Below are 21,266 nucleotides of genomic sequence, written 5' to 3'. Positions count from 1 at the left end.
GGATCATACTGCGGGGCGTCACATTTGTGATTCTGTGTTATTTTGAATTCGCCCAGGCTTTCAAGTGGTGGCTTGTATCATCTATCAGTACTACCAGTGTCCAGCTATACTCAGTTCTGCTAATGTCACCTGTACTCCCATCCACTGTTGACAATTTAGCCATTTCTCTCCTGTCCTTGACTCCCTCCCTCCTTACCTCCCCTCCATTACCCTCTCCTCCCACCTGACCAGCTGCGCTGCGCTACACAAATGCTGAATGGATTTTTCCACTCATTTTATCTACCGAAATGTGCCCTTTGCCCTATTCTTATACAAAATAATATATAAAAGAAAGAGAAAAGGTAATTGATACTGCCATACATCTGGAATGGGCTATTTATCACCTGGCAACACCTCACGTGCACTCGTTCGCTAATTTTCCCTGTTTATTTCCCCTTGAAATATGCCGTATGACCTATTCTCATAATAAAAATATATAAAAGAAAGGAAGGGAGAAGCCTAAGTGATATCTACATTCACCTGGAACTACCAAATTTATTATGTATTGTCTAGATTTCCTGCCAATCATTTCACAGCATATATATTAGCACCTGTCACCACGCTGACATTGGCAGCCCTTCACTGGCCCTACGCAACAGCATTCAGTTTACTGTCGTTTTTCAAGGTGAAACCATGTCGGATTCACGCCTGTCCAATTCCGCCGCTTTTTAGCCCCATGCAAAGGGCCCTGCGACCTCTACCCCTACTAAACCTCATGTGGAAAGGGGTAAAGGACTAAGTGACTGCTGTGGAACATGAACTGGCTAATTTATCAATGATAATGATGGACAGTGACTACGATCTTTCTGGTGACTCTAAAACAGTGCAAGTGGAAATGTAAATAATGTGTAAACAGCAAGTGAATGCAATGAATGTAAATATAACTGAACAGTGGAAAATAGTTTTATAAGTTACTGCAAGTGACAGTGCATAACATAGTGTAAATAAAATGGAAATGTAAATAATGTGTTAAGAATATATGGAGTAGATGGGAAGTTGTTGAATGCTGTGATGAGTATGTACGATGGTGCAAAGGCTGCAGTGCGTGTGGATGGTGAACTAAGTGAATTTTTCTCTTTGAAAGTTGGTTTGAAACAGGGATGGGTCATGTCTCCATGGTTGTTCAATCTGTACATGGATGGGGTAATGAAAGAGGTACAAGGTAGGGTAGTGGATGTTGGAGTGGCCCTGGTGAGAGAGGATAGTGTTTGGAAACTCCTTGTACTGTTGTTTGCAGATGATACTGTGTTGTTGAGTGAAGACGAAGGGGAGCTGCAAGGCTTGGTGGATGAGTTTGAGAGAGTGTGTAAGAAACGGAATCTAAAGGTGAATGTAGGGAAGAGTAAAGTGATGGTCTTTGAGAGAGGTGAAGTTAGTGAATGTACAGCGAGGTTGGATGGTGAGGAATTCGAAAATGTGAGTACGTTTAAGTACTTGGGTAGTGTGATGAGTAAGGATGGAGGTTTGGAGGGTGAAGTGCTTGAAAGGGTACAGCAGGGAAGAAAGGTTGCTGGCTCTTTGAAAGCAGTGTTAAGAAACAGGGAAGTGAGCATGGAAGTGAAAAAGTTACTACATGACAGTATTGTGATACCAACTCTAACGTATGGAAGTGAAGCTTGGACATTGGGAAGGACACAAGTCAAGAGTGAGAGCAGTGGAAATGAGTTATTTAAGAGGAGCCTGTGGAGTCACGTGGAGAGACAGGCTGACGAATGAGGATATAAAGGAGCGTTGTGGTGTGGATGTGGATGTGATAGGAAGCGTTATGAGGAACACACTGAGGTGGTTTGGCCATGTGGAGAGGATGGAGGGTGAAAGACTGACGAAGAGAGTGTATGTGAGTGAGGTGGAGGGGGGAAGAGGGAGGGGGAGGCCGAGGATGAGATGGAGGGATGGGGTGGAGAGGTATATGAGAGAGGGGGGTGTGAGTTGGGAGCAGGGCAGTGAAATGGCGGGGGACAGGGCGACTTGGAGGCGATTTGTTTGTGAACACCCCAAACGGGATTGAGGCGTCTGGCAATAGATAGATAGATAGATAGAAATAATGTAAATAAAAGAGAATGTAAACAGAAATGTAAATAAGTAGTAATATAAGAATACGAGTATATATACTAGGAGTAATGAAAGTGAAAGTTTCACTCTAGCATGTATGATTACTGGGAGTTATGAAAGTGAAAGTGACAAATTCGTTCTCCACGCTAGTATACAGGACGAGAAAGTGAATGCTATGTATTTTACTGAAAGTGAAATTGAATGCCTACAGTGACTACTATTACTGAAGGAAACTTATGGATAAAGACTGCAGGTATATATGAGTGTTATACAGTAATAGGAATATAAAGTGTGAGTGTTTTTATGATTAATAAATGACAGAATACCAGTGGGGAACGAGCGCAAGTGGGAAGCTCGTACGCACTCGTAATTTTCATTGTTTTCACAGTTTTTTTTTTTTTTTTTTTGAGTATAGATTCCAAACTATTTGAAAATCATAGAATAGTGTTTCTAGTGATAATATCAGGCTGTAGTAATCATATTACGGGGTGTCGGGAAGTGTAAAGTGGAGACTTTGTTACCCAACTTCAGAAGTCTCCACAAGTCCTACAGTACTCGACGAAGGCTCAATAAACATCCCAGGAGAAAGCTGAAGGTATGTGCCATGTGCATATGTAATTATAATATTCTAGGACTAATAACTGATTTTTGGCAAATATTTTACAAAATCTGTTGGAGCATGAATATCCTAGCGGGACACGCAAGGAGCGCCAAAACAACCCCGCGGTTTAGGGGTTAAATGTGACACTATTTATGAATGGCTTAATCCCTTGAATCTGGGTGATATCCTTTTTCTCTTGTTCTTGTTTCTACCACATGATAATACTGAACTTAAGAAGTGTCTCTCATACTGACAAGGCATATTCAGGCTGCATCTAACCCTCTGGTTTGAAAGGTCAGGAGATGGCAAACATCAAATTAAAATGTCGTATCTTGCCTAAATGAATTAAAGGGCACAGTGGACAACATGAAGGAAGTAAGGAAGGACATAACTTCCTTACTGAAGCTCTTGAGAAGCAAAGTGTGCTGCATTGCACAAGTAATGAGGGACATAACTTCATTACTGGAACTCTGGAAGAACAAAGGTGGCTGCAAGACGGAAATAAAAATGGGACATAGCTGCCTTACTGGAGCACCTGAGAACAAAGGTGGCTGCATGAAGGGAGTAAAGAGGGGCATAACTTCCTTATTGGAGCTCTTGAGATACAAAATGAATGTGTAACTATTGTTTCACTGGACATGCCACCTTCCACTGTACAGCCACTGAACAGTATACTTGTCAATAATTTAGGTGTATCTGTACCAAGTAGTCTAGGTCTGTTGCATACATACGGTACTATACTATACCTGAGTTCCATTTACTGATGTAGAATGTTCAGCTTGCTGTTGCTGTTGCCGCAACTGTTGCTGCTGTTGCTGCTCCTGCTGCTGCTGTTGCTGCTCCTGCTGTTGCTGCTGCTGCTGCTCCTGCTGTTGCTGCTGCTGTGAATACACAACCAAGTAATAAATATTTGAGAACTTGAAAACTTGGTAAACTAATATGTGGTAGGAGGGGGCACTCACCATCCACTCACTCAATGTACAGTAGTGCTGCTCTCGGATGTCTGTCCCTTCCTCTCCTCCATCCTTCTTTCCTTCCATCCACTTCTGTCTTTCTTTCCTTCATTCTTTCCTCGTCCTTCTGCCTACGGGTGATTTTACACTCCCTCTTCTTTCTTTCCTTCATTCTTTCCTCTTCCTTCTGCCTGTGGGTGACTCTACACTGAGTGACAAGCCAAATGGTTTCCTGTACACTAGGAAACCATTTACTACGCCAGGTGGTAACCATATACAGTGAGGCATCGCATCTGGTGTTTTTTATCTGGCGGTTTCACATCTGGCGACAGGTTAGAAATTTTCCAAAGCCTCACATCTGGCGAGGTAGCTTTGCATCTGGCGAGTGCTCACCAGGTGAAATTCCGTGTACATGAAGCTCGACACGTGGTGGCCATCTTGTGACGACGCCATTGTGTACGCTGCCACCGCACAGACCACAGCTACCACCTTGCTTGACTAGTTTTTGTGCCCGTGTCCTGTGTTTGGTGGTGTTCAGCCAGAACTTGTTATAACAGTAGTTATTAATCAACCTATAACCCACACTTCTGGCCTAATAAAACACTCCTGAACTTGATACTTGTGATTTTTTATTTCTTTTATATATTTGTACTTATGTTTAGTACAGTTATGATTAACTTTCTTGGGATAAAAGTACGAAGGTAACTTTTGGGTGACAAAAGACTCCTGATAATTTTTCCCCATTTAAAGTTTGCTCCAGATGTGGCGGTTTCACAACTGGCGCGATTTTTTTTAGACTACTGTATACGTCAGATGTGAGGCCCAACTGTAAATTTTGGCTCCTGGTGGTTTAGTGGGTAATAAAAACATTCCAATCAGACTGAGCCGGTGAAGGTTTATATCCAAGGAATGGTTGGGATTTATTGCTCATATAATGCCACTCAGGGTGAGGCAGGTCACTCTCGTCTTAAATGTCAGAACCAACTTGCCTAGCCCCAGGCTCCTATGCTCCTCATGGGACAATGTACATGTAGGATTGGATGATGAATGAATGAATAAACTATTTATCCATAATGAAATGTGAGCTTTGAGATGCAAAATGCTTGGCTGATGAAGCATTACGCACACACACACACTACCAAAAATGTAAAGATTTATTGGCTAGATTGTACATGAATGTTTGTAGTTTTTTTTCGGTAACAGCTGTTTTGGTATTTAACCAACATCAAACATGGCCGAAAATATAAACAATGAGGGACTAGAATTTCAAGGATTTGATGCTAATACAAATGTCATGGACCTGGTTAAAACATTAATTATGAGGATTAGTGAACTCGAAAAGAAAGTAGAGAATCTAGTGATAAAGGATGTGTCGGTAAATATGGAAACTACCATACAGAGTCTGATCCAGTCCAATGAAACAGCCAATGAAGAGATTAGGAATTTGAAGCGGGAAAATGTTGAACTGAGGAGGAAACTAGAAGAGAGTACTAATAAAACGGAGAAGGTGAGTAATGTATTAGAAGAACATAAGGCAAAGTGGGCACACGTAGAAGAAGAACAGAAAGAAGTGGTCAGCTTAAGAGAGATCATCCAGGAAGAAAGGGAAATGAACAAGAAAGAAATGGAAGAAAATGTAGTGAAAATACTGAAGAAAAAAGAGAAAATAGTGAGAGAAACTGTAGAAAGGAGCAGATGTGTGGTAGTATTTGGAAACAGGGAAGAGGAAGAAAAGGTTAGGTTCGTAAGACTCGAGAGAGACACGAACCTGGTGAGAGGAATATTAGGCAAGATTGACCCCGAAGGAGACAAGTGGGTAAAAGAAATTGAGGAAGTAAGGAGGATAGGGCCTTACAAGAAAGGGGAAACAAGACCAATGAGAGTCAAGTTTACATCAGAAAGTGTAATAAATGAGATACTTAAAGTGACCTGGAAATTAAGCAAAGAGGCGGGGATGGAAAATATTATAATAAGAAAAGATCTGAATGAAGAAGAAAGAGAAGTTTTAAAATCATTAAAGGAAGAAGTAAAGGAAAAAAATGATAAGAGGACAGAGGAAGAATGTAATACTTTTTTTTGGAGAGTATTGGATATGAAAGTAAGGAAATGGTATTTAAGGAAATAGAAGTGAAGGAAACTAAGGGGGATGGTTGTGAAAGATCAGAAGTTGAGGAAGTGGTACGGACAGAAAGTAGGAGAGAAGAGGGTATTAAAAATGTCAAAAATAATTTGAAGGAGATATATACTAATGTTGATGGTTTCATATCAACAAGGATCGAAATTAACGATTTCTTGAGAGAACATGAACCTGATGTCATGTGCTTTGTACAGACCAAATTAAGAGAAGATATTGATGTTCATTTGGGAGATGGTAAATACAAACTGTGGAGAAAAGACAGAAAAGAAAAAAAGGGAGGAGGAGTGATGATAGCAGTGAAGAACAACATAAATGTAGATACTGTGGAAATGGGAGAAGGCTGGGTTGAAGTGATATATATGAAATTAGAAACTGGAGAGAATGTTAAGAGAGATATGGCGGTAATGTATGTTCCCCCAAAGACGAAAGCATGGAAGGATGACGAATACCATGAGATGTTGTCAGATATGGCTAGCTACTTGCAAAAAATAATTGAGAAAAGCAATAATATAATTTTGGTGGGTGACTTTAATTGTAAAGAGGTGAACTGGGAGGAATGGTACTCGGGAGGCGGCGAGGATTCGTGGGGCACTATGTTCTTAAATATAATAATGAATAATGTGATGACGCAATGGGTCAAAGAAGAGACACGGTTTCGAGGTGAGGACACACCAGCAAGGTTAGATTTACTGTTCACCAAAGAACCCGATGTAATATAATCATTGGAATATCTCTGTCCTTTGGGAAAAAGTGATCACGTGGTCATTGAGTTCCAGATGTTAATAGAAAACGTTGAGCCAAGAGACGAGCTTCATAGACAGGGAAGATACAACTTTGGGAAAGCAAATTTTACAGGATTGAGAAACTTTATTTAAAATGCAGGTTGGAGAAAATTCAGAGAAAGAAGAGAGATACAGAGGAAGTGGGATATCTTTCTAGACCTCTACAATTTGGGAGTGGAAAAATTTGTACCAAGAGTAAGAGGGAAAGAAAACAGGAAAAAGGAGTGGTTTAATAGAAGGTGTATGACAGCAAAAAAAGAGAGAGATAAGGCGTGGAACAATTGGAGAAAGAGAGGTAACGACAGAACAAAGGAAGAATATAAAAGAACAAGAAATGAATACACAAGAATACGTAGAGAAGAAGAAAGGAATTTGACAAATAATTTGTATAATTGACAAATGCAAGGATGAACCCAAACTGTTTTATAGATTTGTTAATGGCAAACTGAAACAAAAGGAAGGAATCACCAAACTGAAAGTAGAAGGAGAGGTCTTTAAGGATGCGGCAATGCAAGCAGAAATAATGAACAAACGTTTCCAGTCAGTTTTCATTAAAGAAAAGGAGCTTGTGGAAGGGGAGAGAGTTATTAGAAATGTTCCGGTGATGAAAGATATAAAAGTGGAGGTACAGGAAGTGTATAAATTACTGGAAACTCAAGATGTAAGGAAAGCCCCAGGACCTGATGGAATTTCTAATTGGGTACTGAAGGAATGCAGAGAACAACTGGCGGATAAAATTCACAGCTTAATTGTATGCTAACTGGAAGAGGGGAAAGTGCCAAAAGAATGGAAGAGGGCAAATGTGGTACCAATTTACAAGGGAGGAAACAGGGAAGAACCCCTGAATTATAGACCAGTGTCTCTAACCATCATGGTCGCAAAATTGTGTGAGAGAATCCTGAAAGACAGATGGATAAAATATCTGGAAGAGATGAATATTTTGGCTGAATGTCAGTTTGGATTCAGAAGTGGAAGGTCATGTGTTTCTAACTTGTTGAGCTTTTACTCAAGAGCGATTGATGTGGTACAGGAGAGAGATGGTTGGGTGGATTGTGTGTACTTAGACTTAGAGAAGGCCTTTGACAAGGTACTTCATAAGAGACTAATGTGGAAACTAGAATATATAGGAGGACTAAAGGGGAAACTTCTGGAATGGATGAGAGACTTTTTGAGAGACAGACAAATGAGGACAGTAATAAAGGAAAAGATGTCTGGATGGAGGGAAGTAACAAGTGGAGTCCCTCAAGGCTCAGTGTTGGCGCCAGTAATGTTCCTGATTTACTTAAATGATATGGTAAATGGAGTGAACAGTTATGCAAGTCTGTTTGCTGATGATGTAAAGATCTTGAGGAAGATAGAGGTTGAGGAGGATTGTAAAATGCTGCAGGAGGATTTGGATAGGATACACAATTGGAGCCGGATGTGGGAAATGAAATTTAATGTAAAGAAATGTAAAATATTGGAAATGGGTAAAAGTACCAGGAGACCATCACTGAACTATTTTTTGGGTAATGAATTAATGACAAAAAGGAGAGAAGAGAAAGATTTGGGAGTGCTGGTCCAAGATAGTTTGTCACCAGAAAAGAACATTAACAAGATGGTTGGAGAGACTTATAAACTCTTGACTAACATAAGAGTAGCATTTCATTATATGGATGAGGAAATGATGAAAAAATTGATAGTGGCCATGATCCGCCCCAGGTTAGAATATGCAGCGGTAGTGTGGTCCCCACACAAAAAGAAAGATATAAACAAGATTGAGAGAATACAAAGAACAGCAACCAAGATGGTCCCCAGTCTGACAGACCTGTCATACAGAGAGAAGCTGGAAAAACTGGATTTGCCTTCATTAGAGGAAAGGAGAAAGAGGGGAGACATGATTGCGGTGTTCAGGACCATGGTGGGAGTAGATAAAATTGACAAAGAAGATCCGTTTGTATGGGCTAAGAGAGCAACAAGAGGACACGGAATGAAATTGAAAAAGTCAAGCTGCTTGAAGGATATCAAGAAATATAGCTTTCCTTACAGAAGTATAGACTTATGGAATAGCCTGGACAAAGAGATCGTCCAGTCTAAAAACTTAAACGAGTTTAAAGCTAAATTCGACTTATTGAGAAACAGCGACGGAAACCCACGAGCATAGTACATTCCATGTATATCACAATTAGGTATATTAGGTAAATACTTAAATATTTGGAACGACTTAGACAAAGAGGTGGTGCATGAGAAAAACATTCATGTGTGTAACGGTAGACTTGATAAACGTGGATATGGAGACAGGACAACACGAGCACTGCTCAATTCCTGTATACTACAAATAGGTAAATACAAATAGGTAAATACACACACACACACACACACACACACACACACACACACACACACACACAGCTCGCCAGGTCAGTGATAACGCTCTCACCCAGCATCTGCTAAGATGAGGGTTCACGCCTTGCTCGGGATGAGAAAAGTTTCACTGATGAAGTGGGTGGGTACTATCCCCCTTAAGCAAGTGGATGGGTGTGTGCATGTGTGAAGGTCAAGGCTTTGCCCTTAGATCGGACTACATGAACTCTCAGCTCTCTTCTGGGAGAGTAAAAGGCTGATGATCACAACCAATATGTGATCCTGAATGACCCCGTGAATTACACACACACACACACACACACACACACACACACACACACACACACACACACATCTGAAGGGAAAGTAATTGTAGCCAATTTGTACATGCCAACCAGCTAAAACACATGGGAAAGAGGCGAATATAAAGACCTGGCGGAGAGTACAATTCAGAGTTTAAGAGCATTACTACATAGAATGGAAGAGAAATCGGAAGAATCATACTAACTGGAGATTTTAATACAAATATGAATTGGAATAATCTATATATAATAAGCCATGAAAGCTGCTGGGACCAAAAGCTCCTGGATCTCGTGCAGGAGTTTTTCCTAACACAACATGTGAGGGAAAGCACCAGAAAAAGAGGACTTGATGTACCCTCAATACTAGATCTTATATTTACTAGGCAAGAGAACGATATTGACAAATTAATATAACACCCTCCATTCAGCAAAAGCGATCATGCGGTACAAAATTGCAACTTCAGGACTACATATGTTAACAGCAATGAAAGTTACAAAAAGAGCCTAAACTATAAAATGGGAAACTATCATGACCTAAAAAAATATTTCTTTGAAACTGATTGGGAAAAGGAGCTTAGAGGACAAGATTTAAATGCTATATATAAAAAATTTTATGAACTTTATGAAATAGGAGTTCAGAAGTACATCCAACAGCACAAAGAAGCAGAAAAGAAAATAAAGAAATGGTTCAATACAGAACGTAAAAAATCAAAAGAAAAAAGAGATTTGTTGTGGAATAGATACAGAAGACACAATTGTGAAAGGGCATATAATAACTATAAACTGGCAAGAAACGATTATACAAGAACAAGGAGGGAAGCCCAAAAACAGTTTGAGAAGGATATCATAAATAAAAGCAGTGATTAACCGAAGCTATTTTACAGCTACATCAGAAGCAAAACCAAAGTAAAAGATAAAATACAATCCATTACGGACGAGGGAATCACCTATACACAAAAGAAGGATATTTATGAAGCACTAAATAAGAATTTCCAATCAGTTTTTACAGAAGAAAAAAATTCTGAGAGGGATTATGTGGAACATGCATGCCCACACATTCTACCAGATATACAAATATCAGAAAAAGTAATACAGGAGTTAAGTAAATTAGACAGAGGAAAAGCAAATGGTCCTGATGAAATTTCATGTTGGGTGCTACGAGAATGTGCAAAGGAGTTAAGTAAACCATTATTTTTAATTTTCAAGAAATCCTTGAGTAAAGGTAAACTACCTGATATTTGGAAGAAAGCAAACATTGTTCCATTATTCAAGAAAGGAAATAGACAAAATCCATTCAACTACCGACCAGTATCACTAACCAGTGTTGTAAGCAAGGTATTAGAAAAGCTTATAAGCTTATAAGAAAAGCTTGGGTGAATCATCTAGAAGAACACAATATCTATCTATCTATTTATATATTGTCAGACACCTCAATCCCGTTTGGGGTGGCCACGAACAAATCGCCTCCACGTCGTCCTGTTCACCGCCATTTCACTGCCCTGCTCCCAACTCACACCCCCCTCTCTCATATACCTCTCCACCCCCTCCCTCCATCTCATCCTCGGCCTCCCCCTCCCTCTTCCCCCCTCCACCTCACTCACATACACTCTCTTCATCAGTCTTTCACCCTCCATCCTCTCCACATGGCCAAACCACTGCAGTGTGTTCCTCATAACACTTCCTATCACATCCACATCCACACCACAACGCTCCTTTATATCCTCATTCGTCAGCCTGTCTCTCCATGTGACTCCACAGGCTTCTCTAAAATAACTCATTTCCACTGCTCTCACTCTTGACTTGTGTCCTTCCAACAACGTCCAAGCTTCACTTCCATACGTTAGAGTTGGTATCACAATACTGTCATGTAGTAAATTTTTCACTTCCATGATCACTACCCTGTTTCTTATCACTGCTTTCAAAGAACCAGCAACCTTTCTTCCCTGCTGTACACTTTCAAGCACTTCTCCCTCCAAACCTCCATCCTTACTCATCACACTACCCAAGTACTTAAACGTACTCACATTTTCGAATTCCTCACCATCCAACCTCGCTGTACATTCACTGACTTCAGCTCTCTCAAAGACCATCACTTTACTCTTCCCTACATTCACCTTTAGATTCCATTCTCTCCCAAACTCATCCACCAAGCCTTGCAGCTCCCCTTCGTCTTCACTCAACAACACAGTTTCATCTGCAAACAACAGTACAGGGAGTTTCCAAACACTCTCCTCTCTCACCAGGGCCACTCCAACATCCACAACCCTACCTTGTACCTCTTTTATTACCCCATCCATGTACAGATTGAACAACCATGGAGACATGATACATCCCTGTTTCAACCCAACTTTCAAAGAGAAAAATTCACTTAGTTCACCATCCACATGAACTCCAGCCTTCGCACCATCGTACATACTCTTCACAGCATTCAACAACTTCCCATCTACTCCATATATTCTTAACACTTTCCACAATCCTTGTCTATGCACCCTATCATATGCTTTCTCCAAATCCATGAAAGCCGCATAAAACTTCTTTCCCTTCTCTAGAAATTTTTCCACTAAAGATCTAAGAATGAATATCTGATCTACACAACCTCTTCCCTTCCTAAAGCCTCCCTGTTCATCTCCAACTAATTTCTCTGTTCTTTCTTTAACTCTGTCATTAAGTATCCTACCATACACTTTTCCTATTATACTAAGAAGACAAATGCCCCTATGATTACCACACACTTCTTTTTCCCCTTTTCCTTTGTACAAGGGAATAATTATACCTGACTTCCAATCCTCCGGGACTCTACCTTCCTCCCAGGCCAATCTGCACATCTTACACATCCATTCTACTACTATCTCTCCCCCATGCTTCAGCATTTCACCACACACTTCATCAATTCCTGGGGCTTTCCTCGATTTAACTTTCTTCATTGCTTCCACAACTTCTATCCTACTGATTTCTTCCTGTCTTCTCACCTCCCTCCTTCTCCCAGCCACTTATACTCCCATTACTTCCATCCTCTATGTTCAACAATTCCTTAAATTGTTCTCTACATCTGCTCACTTTTTCTCCCTTCTCCACTAGTAATCTAACATTTTTATCTTTCACTCCCCTGCTAACTTCACTTTCACCCTGTCTTACTCTTTTCACCTCTTTCCAGAACATTTTCTTACAGTCCCTCCACTTTACACTCAAATTCCTTCCAAATTCCTCATCCACTCTCTTCTTACTCTCTCTTACTAATCTTTTCACCTCTCTCTTTCTTTCTACATATAACTCTCTCTTCCGCCTCTCAACTTCTTCCACGCCCCTATTTCTCATCCATTCATTGTATGCTTTCTTCTTTTGTGCCACAGCCTGTCTCACCTCTTCAGTCCACCACGCTGTTCCTTGCACCCCCCTCCGTCTTCTCTTCCTTCCACACACCACATCACATGCTGCACATATTTCTTCTCTAAATATCCTACACACACCTTCCACGTCTCTAATCTGCTCCAATTCATATTTGCCCAATCGTTCCTCAACTTCTCTCTTATACTCTGCCTTTTTCTCATCCTCTTGTAACCTTTCCACTCTCCTTGCAACTACTCCTTCCTCTCGTCTTTCCCTTCTTCTATTCCTCCATCTTACTTGAATCCTAATTCTGGCCACCACCAAGCAGTGGTCAGAAAGTCCACTCCCCCAACCTCTATAAGCTCTTGTCTCCATTACACATCTTCGCATCCTTTCATCCACACACACATAATCAATCATTGCCTTCCTTTCATTCAGTTCACCACCCACCCTTCTCATCACTTGCCATGTATAAATGTGGATCATTTTATGCCTGAAGACGGTATTGGCTATCACAAACCCCCTCCCAGCACAAATGTCCACTAACGCACTCCCATTCTCATCTATCTCAGCAGGCACACCCCACTCACCAACTATTCCATCCACCTTCACATTCCCAACTTTACCATTCATATCACCGATCAAAAACACTCTCTCATTCCTTCCAAACTATTCCATGCACACTTCCACATTTGTCCAGAACTCTTCTCTCACTCTTCTAGCACGATCTTGCGTTGGCGGATACACACACACAATCACCCACATTTGTATTCCAACTTTCAACTTTACCCACACAATCCTTGACCCAACTGATCCATACTGTCTTATGCTCTTCTTCCATCTTTTACTCACAACTATACATACTCCTTCCTTTGCCCTCTCATTCTCACCTACTCCTGCACATATACCCCATCCATACTCCTATTCTCTCACACTTTCTCCTCTCCATTTTGTTTCAGTTATTTCACATACATCCACTTTCGCACCCTCAAGCACCTGGACAATCTCTCTCTCTTTCACCTCATCATTTGCTCCCTTTACCATGTCCTTTGTATGGTCCTTGGTCATCATCTTTTGGTCAGTCCTTGTCCAAGGCTTATTGTTTGTTTTTTTAGTTAGTTTTTTTCCGGGGAGGGGCACTAACCCTCCGCCAACCCTTTTAGTCGCCTTTTACGACAAGCAGGGATACTGGGGGAGTATTCTTGAAAAAAAAACCCTACCATGATAAATATGGTTTAAGACACGGGACAGTACGAGCTTGACTCGTTCCAGTAAAGATACAATTAGGTAAGACCACAGTCAGCCACAGCGAACGGATGTATTTCGACTGCTCCCAACCAACGCAGCAAACCTTAAGTAGTTTTCAGGAATTATGTTCATCCTGTCTCCTACTGTCATGTTTCAAGTTTTATAATACTGTAAGTTAATATAGTCCATCCCTCCATTGCCAGATGCCATGTATCCCAAACAGGGTGGTCAAGGGCTTAGAGTTAATTGTTTTACAGGGAGGGGCACTAATCCTCCACCAACCCCACTTGACACGTAGGGATGCCAACAGCATCTGGTGTTCCCAGGCGGTCACCCATCCAAGTACTAACCAGACCCAAAGTTAATATAGACTATGTAAATATTTATTGGTAGAGATTATACACGAACGTTTGTAGTATTACTGGTAACAACTGTTTTTGATACTGTAACCAATCGCAAACATGGTCGAAAACGTAAACATTGAGGGACTAAAATTTCCAGAATTTGACAGTAATACTAATGTCATGGATCTGGTTAAAACATTGATTATGAGTATTAGTGAACTTGAAAAGAAAGTGGAGAATCTAGTGTTAAAGGACATGTCTGAAAATACCGATATTAATATACAGAGTCTGATCCAGTCCAATGAGACGGCGAATGAGATCAGGAATTTGAAGCGTGAAAACATCGAATTGAGGAGAAAATTAGAAGACAGTAGTAATAAAACGGAGAAGGTGAGTTTTGTATTAGAAGAGCATAAAGCAAAGTGGGCACATGTAGAAGAAGAACAGAAGGAAGTGTTCAGCTTAAGGGAAATCATCCAAGAAGAAAGGGAAATGAACAAGAAAAAAATGGAAGAAAATGTAGTGACAATACTGAAGAAAAAAGAGAAAATAGTGAGAGAAACTGTAGAAAGGAATAAATGTGTTGTAATATTTGGAAACAGAAAGGAGGAAGAAAAGGTTAGATCCGTGAGACTCGAGAGAGACATGAACCTGGTGAGAAGAATATTAGGCAAGACTGATCCCGAAGCAGGCAAGTGGGAAAAAGAAACTGAGGAAGTAAGGAGGATAGGGCCTTATAAAAAAGGGGAAACAAGACAAATGAGAGTCATGTTGTTATCAGAACGTGCAGTAAATGATATACTTAAAGTGACCTGGAAACTAAGCAAAGGGGCAGGGATGGAAAATATTATAATAAGAAATGATTTCAATGAAGAAAAAAGAGAAGTTTTAAAATCACTGAAGGAAGAAGTAAAGGAAAAAAATGATAAGAGGGCAGAGGAAGAATGTAAAACTTTTTTTTTGGAGACTGATGGATCTGAAAGTAAGGAAGTGGTATGTGAGGAAATAAAAGTGAAGGAAACTAAGGGGGATGGCTATGAAAGATCAGAAATTGAGGAAGTGGTACCGACAGAGAGGAGAGAAGAGGGTATAATAAACATCAAAAATATTCTGAAGGTGGTATATACTAATGTGGATGGTTTAATATTGGCACAGCTTGAAATAAATGATTTCTTGAGAGAACATGAACCTGATGGCATGTGCTTTGTACAGACCAAATTAAGAGAAGATATTGATGTTCATTTGGGAGATGGTAAATACAAACTGTGGAGAAGAGACAGAAGAGAAAAAACAATAGCAGGAGTGATGATAGCAGTGAAGAACAACATAAATGTAGATACCATGAAATGGGAGAAGGAAGGGCCGAAGTGATAAACATGAAACTAGAAACTGGAGAGAATGGCATGAGAGATATGGCGGTAGTGTATGTTCCCCCTAAGACAAGAGCATGGAATGAGGACGAATACCAGATGTTGTCAGATATGGCTGGTTATTTACAAAAAATAATTGAGAAAAGCAACAATATAATTTTGGTGGGTGGCTTTAACTGTAAGGAAGTGAACTGGGAGGAATGGGACTCAGGAGGCAGCAAAGATTCGTGGAGCACTATATTATTAAATATACTAATGAATAATGTGATGACGCAATTGGTCAAAGAAGAGACATGGTTCCGAGGTGAGGACACACCAACAAGGTTAGACTTACTGTTTACCAAAGAACCTGATGTAATAGAATCATTGAAATATTTCTGTCCTGTAGGAAAAAGTGATCATGTCATTGAGTTCCAGATGATAATAGGGAACGTCGAGCCAAGAGACGAACTTCATAGGCTGGGAAGATACAACTTTGGGAAAGCAAATTTTACAGGATTGAGAAAAATTTTTGAAAATGCGGATTGGAGAAAATTCAGAGAAACAAGAGAGATACAGAGGAAGTGGGATATCTTTCTAGACCTCTATAATTTGGGGGTGGAAAAATTAGTACCAAGAGTAAGAAGGAAAGAAAACAGGAAAAAGGAGTGGTTTAATAGAAGGTGTATGATAGCAAAAAAAGAGAGATAAGGCGTGGAACAACTGGAGTAAGAGAGGTAACAACAGAACAAAGGAAGAATATAAAAGAACTAGAAATGAATACACAAGAACATGTAGAGAAGAAGAAAGGAATTTTGAAAAAGGTATAAGAGACAAATGCAAGGATGAACCCAAACTGTTTTATGGATTTGTTAATGGCAAACTGAAACAAAAGGAAGGAATCACCAAACTGAAAGTAAAAGGAGAGGTCTATAAAGATGCAGCAGTGCAAGCTGAAATAATGAACAAATGTTTCCAATCGGTTTTCAATAATAAAAAAGAGTTTGTGGAAGGGGAGAGAGTGATTAGAAACGTACCAGTGATAGAAGATATAAATGTGGAGGTACAGGAAGTGTATAAAATACTGGAAACTCAGGATGTAAGGAAAGTCCCAGGACCTGATGGAATTTCTAATTGGGTACTGAAGGAATGCAGAGAACAACTGGCGGATAAAATTCACATTCTAATCGTGTGTTCTCTGGAAGAGGGGAAAGTGCCACAAGAATGGAAGAGGGCAAATATGGTACCAATTTATAAGGGAGGAAACAGGGAAGAACTCCTGAATTATAGATGTGGATGTGGTTGAAAAGATTAGGAGAAATACACTGAGGTGGTTTGGACATGTGGAGAGAATGGAGAATGAAAGACTGACTAAGCGGGTGTATGTAGATGAGGTGGAGGGAGGGAGAGGGAGGGGTAGACCGAGGATGAGGTGGAGGGATGGAGTTGAGAGGTATATGAGGGAGGGGGGGGTGAGTTGGGGGGAGGGGAGTCAAATGGTGGGTGACAGAGTGACTTGGAGACATTTTGTCTGCAGCCACCCTTTGCAGGATTAGGGCGTCGGGCTATAGATAGATAGATAGATAGTCTCTAACCAGCATGGTCGCAAAATTGTGCAAGAGAATCCTGAAAGACAGATGGATAAAATATCTGAAAGAGATGAATATTTTGGCTGTGTGTCAGTTTGGATTTAGAAGTGGAAGGTCATGTGTTTCCAACTTATTGAGTTTTTACTCATGAGCAATTGACGTGGTACAGAAAAGAGATGGTTGTGTGGATTGTGTGTACTTAGATTTAGAGAAGGCCATCGACAAGGTACCTCATAAGAGACTAATGTGGAAACTACAGTATATAGGAGGACTGAAGGGGAAACTCCTGGAATGGTTGAAAGACTTTTTGAGAGACAGACAAATGAGGACAGTAATAAAGGATAGGATGTCTGGATGGAGGAAAGTAACAAGTGGAGTCCCTCAAGGCTCAGTGTTGGCGCCAGTAATGTTCCTGATTTACGTAAATGATATGGTAAATGGAGTGAACAGTTATGCAAGTCTGTTTGCTGATGATGTAAAGATCTTGAGGAAGGTAGAGGTTGAGGAGGATTGTAAAATGTTGCAGGAGGATCTGGATAGGATATATGATTGGAGCCGGATGTGGGAAATGAAATTTAATGTTAAGAAATGTAAAATATTGGAAATGGGTAAAAGTACCAGGAGGCCATCATTGAATTATTTGTTGGGTAATGAATTAATGACAAAAAGGAGAGAAGAGAAAGATTTGGGAGTGCTGGTCCAAGATAGTTTGTCACCTGAAAAACACATTAACGAGATAGTTAGAGAGACGTATAAGCTCTTGACTAACATATGAGTAGCATTCCATTATATGGATGAGGAGATGATGAAAAAATTGATAGTTGCCATGATCTGCCCTAGGTTAGAATATGCAGCGGTAGTGTGGTCCCCACACAAAAAGAAAGATATTAACAAGATTGAGAGAACACAAAGAACAGCAACCAAGATAGTCCCCAGTCTGGCAGATCTGTCACACAGAGAAAGGCTGGAAAAGCTGGATTTGCCTTCCTTAGAGGAAAGGAGAAAGAGGGGAGACATGATTGTAGTGTTCAGGACCATGACAGGAGTAGATAAAATTGACCGAGAAGATCTGTTTGCATGGGATAAGAGAGCAACAAGAGGACTCGGAATGAAATTGAAGAAGTCAAGCTGCTTGAAGGATATCAAGAAATATAGCTTTCCTTATAGAAGTATAGACTTATGGAATAGCCTGGACAAAGAGATCGTCCAGTCTAAAAGCTTAAACGAGTTTAAAGCTAAATTTGACTTGCTGAGAAACAGCGACAGAAACCGACATGCATAGCATATTTCGTGTATATCACAATTAGGTATATTAGGTAAATACCTAGATATATGGAACGACTTAGACGAAGAAGTGGTGCAGGAGAAAAACATTCATGTGTGTAAAAGTAGACTAGATAAATGTGGATATGGAGACAGGACAACATGAGTATTGCTCAGTTCCTGTATACTACAAATAGGTAAATACACACACACATACACATGCCCCACCCAATACACACACACTTGTCCTTCCTCAATCTTTCTAACTGGTTCATAATTAACACATAACTGACACATCATCTCCAAAGCTGATTTAAATTATTGGTATTATCCCATTCCACTCCCTCCTTAACTCACCAACTGACCCTGTTCTTATCTAGCTGTTAGAGCCCTCAATGCATATTATCAAGAACTTTTCAGATTCAGGATATCTTTCGTAGTTCCAAAAACACCTTGTTATTTTACGAACAAAAATTACGTGACGGAGTCCACCGCAACCAGTGACATCCGAAGAACATCTGTGCAATTACAGCTTTGGAGTTCTCAGGCATCCAAAAATGGGAGTGTTCATCCATCCATCCATCCATCCATCCATCATCCAACCCTACACTGCCCCATGAGGAACGTAGGAGCCCAGGGCTAGGCAGTTGGTCCCGACATTTAAGATAAGAGTGAATAGCCTCACTCATCCCTGAGTGGTATTACATGAGCAATCAACCCCAACAACCCCTTGGATATAAACCTTCACCGGCTCAATCTGACTGGAGCGCAATAATTACCCGCTAAAACCACCAGGTGCCAAAATCTGGTTTTGTAGTTACCACCCAGCGTAGTAAAAGCTTTCCTGGTGTACAGGAAACCATTTGGCTTATCCCAAAGTGTAGAGTCACTCACAGGCTGAAGGAAAAGAATGAAGGAAAGAAAGACAGAAGAGAATGGAAGGAATGAAGGATGGAGAGGAAAGGGCCGACACCCGAGTGCAGCACTACATCGAGTGAGTGGATGGTGAGCACCCCCACCTACCACTACAGTATACTAGTGTGTTTGGTATTGCACAGCATCACCCAGCCTGTAATGGTACTCCCATTAAACCCTGCTGGGCTGATTTTTTGTAAGGTAGTTTTCCTTCCCTAAGTCACTGTGTTATAACCAACGTAGATTGTACCTAATAAGAGGCTTTCAACCTGGCCCATGTAGACCATTGTAACTCACATGAGGTCTGCACCTCAGCATGGGTTAAAAGGTGATCCAAACTGTAAAAATGCTTTGCCCTGTCTTACAACACCATTATCCTTACTGCCTGGCTCAAAAATTTTAAGATTTTCAGTTTTTCATGGATTTTTAAAAATATTTTCAGTTATTATTTTGCATGTTATACTCCAGTCTAGTTGCAGTGCAGTATATCCTATAATAAGTCAAAGGTCAAACATGATGTTCATTCCCAGAGCTGTACCATGCAGTCATTAATCACTCAATCTTTTCTGACCCATTAGAAGTAAACAGGGCTGGACCTAAGCTACTCAGTCCCAACATTTAAGGTCAGGGTGACCAACCTAATTCACCCCTGAGTGGCATTTTGTAAGCAATAAATCCTGACCATCCCTCAGATGTAAACACATGCAGGCTCCACCTAGTCTTAATACCTTAACACACTACTAGATCACTAAGTGTGTTGTGGCTATATGGTTAATGTTCAGTGTAGTACCTGTAAATGGTTTCTTGGGCTAATCCATATGGCTTATCACCTAAAGGCAATACCGCCATGAGTGAATAGATGGTAGGTACCCCTACCTACCACATGACAGTAGACTACCTACCATATTAAAAAATATATATATTATACTTATATAATAATAAATTTTAAAAATTCGATTACAAAACAAAGTGCATACCAGTGCGGTCAACTCTGCATCCTTCTTGTACCATTCATAGTAGTAGTAATCTCTGGCATGTGTCATCTCAGCCAGCTGGTGTTGTAGCGTTGCCAAGTCCTGTGTGTTGGTGGAGGCCTCATTGCCCTCACCACCACCACCACCACTGCTACCTCCTCCTTCACCTCCCACTGATGCATCCACACTCAATCCTTGTTGTGCCTTCAAAACTAAAGACAAAAAACAAATAACATTATAGTTCTTCCTCCAGCTTAACTTGTCAGAATAACATTATTGTTCATCCTCCAGCTTAACTTGTCAGAGATTTTACAGACACTGTAGCTTACATTGCTTAACTGTCCTAACTACCACCACCACCATCTCCCACCAATGCATCCCTACCCAGGCTCTGCTTTCCTTATAAACTGACAACATAAGTAACATAACGATACACTTCATGAACCATAGCATATGCAGTACACTGATTTTTTTAGTTATTCTTGCTACTTCCCGAAAATTATGTTCAAATAAGGAAAGACCACTATTACTGAATGGTTAATCAAGGGTATAACTAACCTAACTAGCTTAGAAAGTCTTTCTAATTTTTAAAAAAAAAAAAAAAAAAAAAAAAAAAGAGAGAGAGAGAGAGAGAGGACTGTCTGGAGACTGTTCATTTTGTTTCGTTTTTGAAGGCTCCACCATGCTTGCATGCGTTGGCCTTGGTCACCTAATGGTGGCTCTCCATGCTGCTTGATCTCTGGCAGCTTCCCTGTTCAGTCCTTTATCCCTGAGGTCACACTTAATGACCTAGTCCCAGGTCTTTTTCGGTTTACCTCTTGCAATCCTACCCCTAACATTAACACTTCTTTCTGCACCCAATTATCATCCCCCATCCTCTCCACATGCCCAAACCATCTCAATCTACCTCTCCTCATCATAACACCAAAACACTCCGGTCTCAGCCTACCCCTCAACTCTTCCATTGTAAACCTAGCCCCCCAGGCCTCACATTCAGGGAAGTACTGCACATCCACCCAAGCACTGTTATTTCTGTAGGTTTGAGCGT

General features: G+C 40.5%; 1 protein-coding gene across 1 annotated transcript in view; it reads right to left on the bottom strand.

Annotated features, from left to right (window-relative positions):
- Nucleotides 1–21,266, bottom strand: part of p115 (General vesicular transport factor p115) — a 371,470-nt gene that overhangs the window by 64,711 nt on the left and 285,493 nt on the right. Inside the window, exons 15-16 of the mRNA XM_080273185.1 lie at nt 20,222–20,430; nt 3,439–3,573 (exon numbers count right to left, since the gene is read on the bottom strand). Coding sequence (XP_080129311.1) covers nt 3,439–3,573; nt 20,222–20,430 — 344 coding nt within the window. The remainder of the gene's footprint in view (nt 1–3,438; nt 3,574–20,221; nt 20,431–21,266) is intronic.

This window comes from Coenobita brevimanus, chromosome 53 (assembly GCF_032717465.1).
Source record: "Coenobita brevimanus isolate Jiangsu-jjx chromosome 53, ASM3271746v2, whole genome shotgun sequence".
NCBI classification, from domain to species: Eukaryota; Metazoa; Arthropoda; class Malacostraca; order Decapoda; family Coenobitidae; genus Coenobita; species Coenobita brevimanus.
The sequence above is the reverse complement of the archived record's forward strand: the minus strand, read 5'-3'. Positions and strand labels throughout refer to the sequence as shown.